Source organism: Lates calcarifer, linkage group LG7_1, assembly GCF_001640805.2.
Source record: "Lates calcarifer isolate ASB-BC8 linkage group LG7_1, TLL_Latcal_v3, whole genome shotgun sequence".
NCBI classification, from domain to species: Eukaryota; Metazoa; Chordata; class Actinopteri; family Centropomidae; genus Lates; species Lates calcarifer.
The window spans coordinates 9,059,117-9,061,941 of record NC_066839.1 but is presented as its reverse complement, the minus strand read 5'-3'; the positions used below and the strand labels follow the sequence as shown (position 1 = coordinate 9,061,941).

Genomic DNA, 2,825 nt, shown 5'->3' with positions numbered 1-2,825 from the left:
CCTGTTACAAAAAAAACACAACAAATTTACTGATTTATTTGGAAATCTTTACTAAGTTCAACCCAGAAGCCCCTTAAATCTAGAACACACACTGGTGGAAAAATACCGTTTGAGTTTTAAACCAGAAAATTCAGTTAACCTGCTGTTTTGGTAACAGACCTCTCATCATTTGTTTAGCTGAAATAATACTGATCTGTTTATTTAGCACGGCAGGAATTTCCCTCAAAACACTGTTGACACACAACAAAGACTGTTATGCAACTGCTCATGGATGCAACATAGACAGAGAAATAGTGCCATCTAGTGTCAAGACTCCAGCAAAAAACTATAATTACAAAAGGAAACAAGAAATATAATGCAGTCCAAAGTTGGGAGGTTTAATATATTTTATTATAGAAACCACTTAATGTCAGCAAAATGGCAAATGTCAAATCTAAGGCCAGTGACTAATCACAGACCACATACTGTACAGCAGACTGATGCATAACACAAAATGAAGAGGGTGTGACTGCTCAGAATACAACCAGTTTCCGTATCAGCTCCTCCTCCTTATATACACCTGTGTGGCTGTGGTTAACATCAGGATGAAATTCCAGCACAATTTTTTTACATCCATGCAAACCTCACATTCCAGTCTTTACCCCATTCTTGCATTAATGGCTAAACTGAAGAATGTTTGCATTTCAGGAGTGCTCTTCCTCACTTGCTTATCTCCTGCTGGACCTCCTTGAGGATCTCCTCCCCCAGTGTGGACGTGTCGTACTCCTTCAGCATGTCGTACTCCTGCCAAGGCTGCGCCCACTTCTGGGCGTGCTCCATCTGCTCTGGGGTCAGGCGCAGGTCGAAGCGGATGCCCTGGATGTTGTACTTGGGTCGTTCCCAGCGTTTTGACCACGGCTTTGGGCGCATCCTTACTTTGATCTGGTGAGTGGACAGAGATGCTCAATTATTTTACATCTCAACATGCTGAATTATCATTATGTTTCTTGTACTTTTATTCCTTTAAAAAAAAAGTGAATTTGGCATTGGGTGACTGGAGCAAGGTGTGAACTCTGTAATGATTAGGGTTTAAGCAGAAATGATTCTGCAAGCCCTTTTCAATTCAAGAAGTGCCATATTTTAGATCAAAATCTAATTTTATAAATCAAAATACTTAAAATAGCATTTACAGTAACTTATGTTTTTTTTTTTTTAAACCAGTTCTTTCAGCTCTTTTCTTTTACATATATTATATGTCAAGATTGATCTTGAAGCAGTCTCACCTTGTTGACAGGCACTTCTCCAGTGGTGGAGAATGGCACAGGCTTCATGTCTGGGTTCACGGTGCTGTACTCAGACAGAGCATCTCTCAGATACATCAGGTTGTCATCCAGTCTTTTTTCCAGCTTCAGCACTTCAATACTCTGGATACGAGGACTGTACAGCTCATAGCAAATCTCCACACCTGGGCCACAAACACAGAAATAAGTTTGCAAAACAGGTGTTGTTATCTGACAGCCCTTCCTGCATCTAAAGTTCTGTATTGCAACTCTAAAATTTTAAAAGCCTTTAACCATGGCATATGCATTCTATAAAGAGAACATCTTCTACATTATTTCCTGAAACAAAGAAATCATAGGTAAAAAAAATTGAGACAAATATTCAGGGAAAGAGACAAACAGACTTAATGAACAGTGATATAATTTAACATTTATAGTAATGTATGAGTAAATTCTCCTTTCCGTAGATTGTTATACCAGTGCTGACACAGAAACTAAAATAACCTCACCTTGGGTTTCAATGATGTTCCTCAGGATGAATGTGGCGCCCAGCCCTTTACCTCCCCTCTGGATGCAGATTCCCACAAAGCGGTTAGTTTTCCCACTAGCGTTAGGGTCGGCCATGGTCACCGCCAGGATACTCCCTTCAAACAATCGAAAATAATTTGCACAAATTAAATTATGATGTGAAAAAAAATCATCTTAAAACGGATTTCTAAAAATGTCTAGGTTTTTCTGTCTGTGTCTACATGGTGAGTTGGAGTAACTGAAGGAGGTGTTTGGTCCATATTAAAGCCCTCACCTTGCAGTGGGACAGTACCTGAGCGTTTAGTTTCTTACCTACGTAGAATTCAGGGATGTCGAGCACTTTCCTCCTGCGTATCATGTCTTTCCTCTCCATGGTAAATTTTAAAGGTTTTGTCCTCTGTCGCGGAGGGATGAACTCTGGGCTCAGAAACCTGGCAGAGAGAGACAAGCCTTACTTCATCCAGCATAGAGAGGGGGGAATGACTGTCAAGAGAGTGTAAAGCCGTTTTGACTTTTATAAAGAAACATCATACTTTCGCTGAGATACCATAGCCCGTGTTTTATCAATGATGACAGGTTTAGGTGGAGGGGTGAATTTGGGGGGGTCGTCGTTCCTCGCAGCAGGACGACACACAGACGTGGACAAAAATCCTGAGAAATTGCAAGATAGTATTTTTCATTCACGCATCATTCATATTCGTACAATCAAGGTAAGCCTGAGTTTGACACTGTTACGTTCTGATATAATTAGTTTACAGTCTACCGTTAGCTTCTTAGCTCACATAGCGTACGTACATAACGAGTACTACACCTTTTCGCGACCTGCCGGCTAATTAAAAAGAGTAATAGAGAAAGGAGAGCTTGTTTTAGTTTACTCACGTTCATTTTTGAGCTGGAGGTTTCGTAATAACCTCAGAGAAAAGATAAACTTGTCGAGCCCTTTAGCGCAGGCTGCCATGTCTGACCTTCTGTTGTCACATGTGAATATATACGGAAGCCGTGTAGGACGACCGTATTTGAAACGCGATTTGTCCGAGT

General features: G+C 40.7%; 1 protein-coding gene across 1 annotated transcript; it reads right to left on the bottom strand.

Moving 5' to 3' along the window:
* Positions 1-368: 368 nt before the first annotated feature.
* mrpl19 (mitochondrial ribosomal protein L19) lies at positions 369-2,825 on the bottom strand. The gene is made up of 6 exons (XM_018675998.2): positions 2,667-2,825; positions 2,321-2,438; positions 2,100-2,218; positions 1,769-1,903; positions 1,263-1,444; positions 369-921 (listed from the first exon to the last, which is right to left on the bottom strand). The coding sequence occupies exons 1-6, from the start codon at positions 2,743-2,745 to the stop codon at positions 700-702; spliced, it is 855 nt and encodes a 284-aa protein (XP_018531514.1). The 5' UTR covers positions 2,746-2,825; the 3' UTR covers positions 369-699.

Bases quoted from the DNA above. Each gene is read 5' to 3' on its own strand.
- mrpl19 (XM_018675998.2), bottom strand. From the start codon at position 2,745: ATGGCAGCCTGCGCTAAAGGGCTCGACAAGTTTATCTTTTCTCTGAGG. The intron at 2,219-2,320 runs GTATGATGTTTC...TCTCTCTGCCAG, and splicing joins GCTATGGTATCTCAGCGAAA to GTTTCTGAGCCCAGAGTTCA. The intron at 1,904-2,099 runs GTAAGAAACTAA...GATTGTTTGAAG, and splicing joins CATCCCTGAATTCTACGTAG to GGAGTATCCTGGCGGTGACC.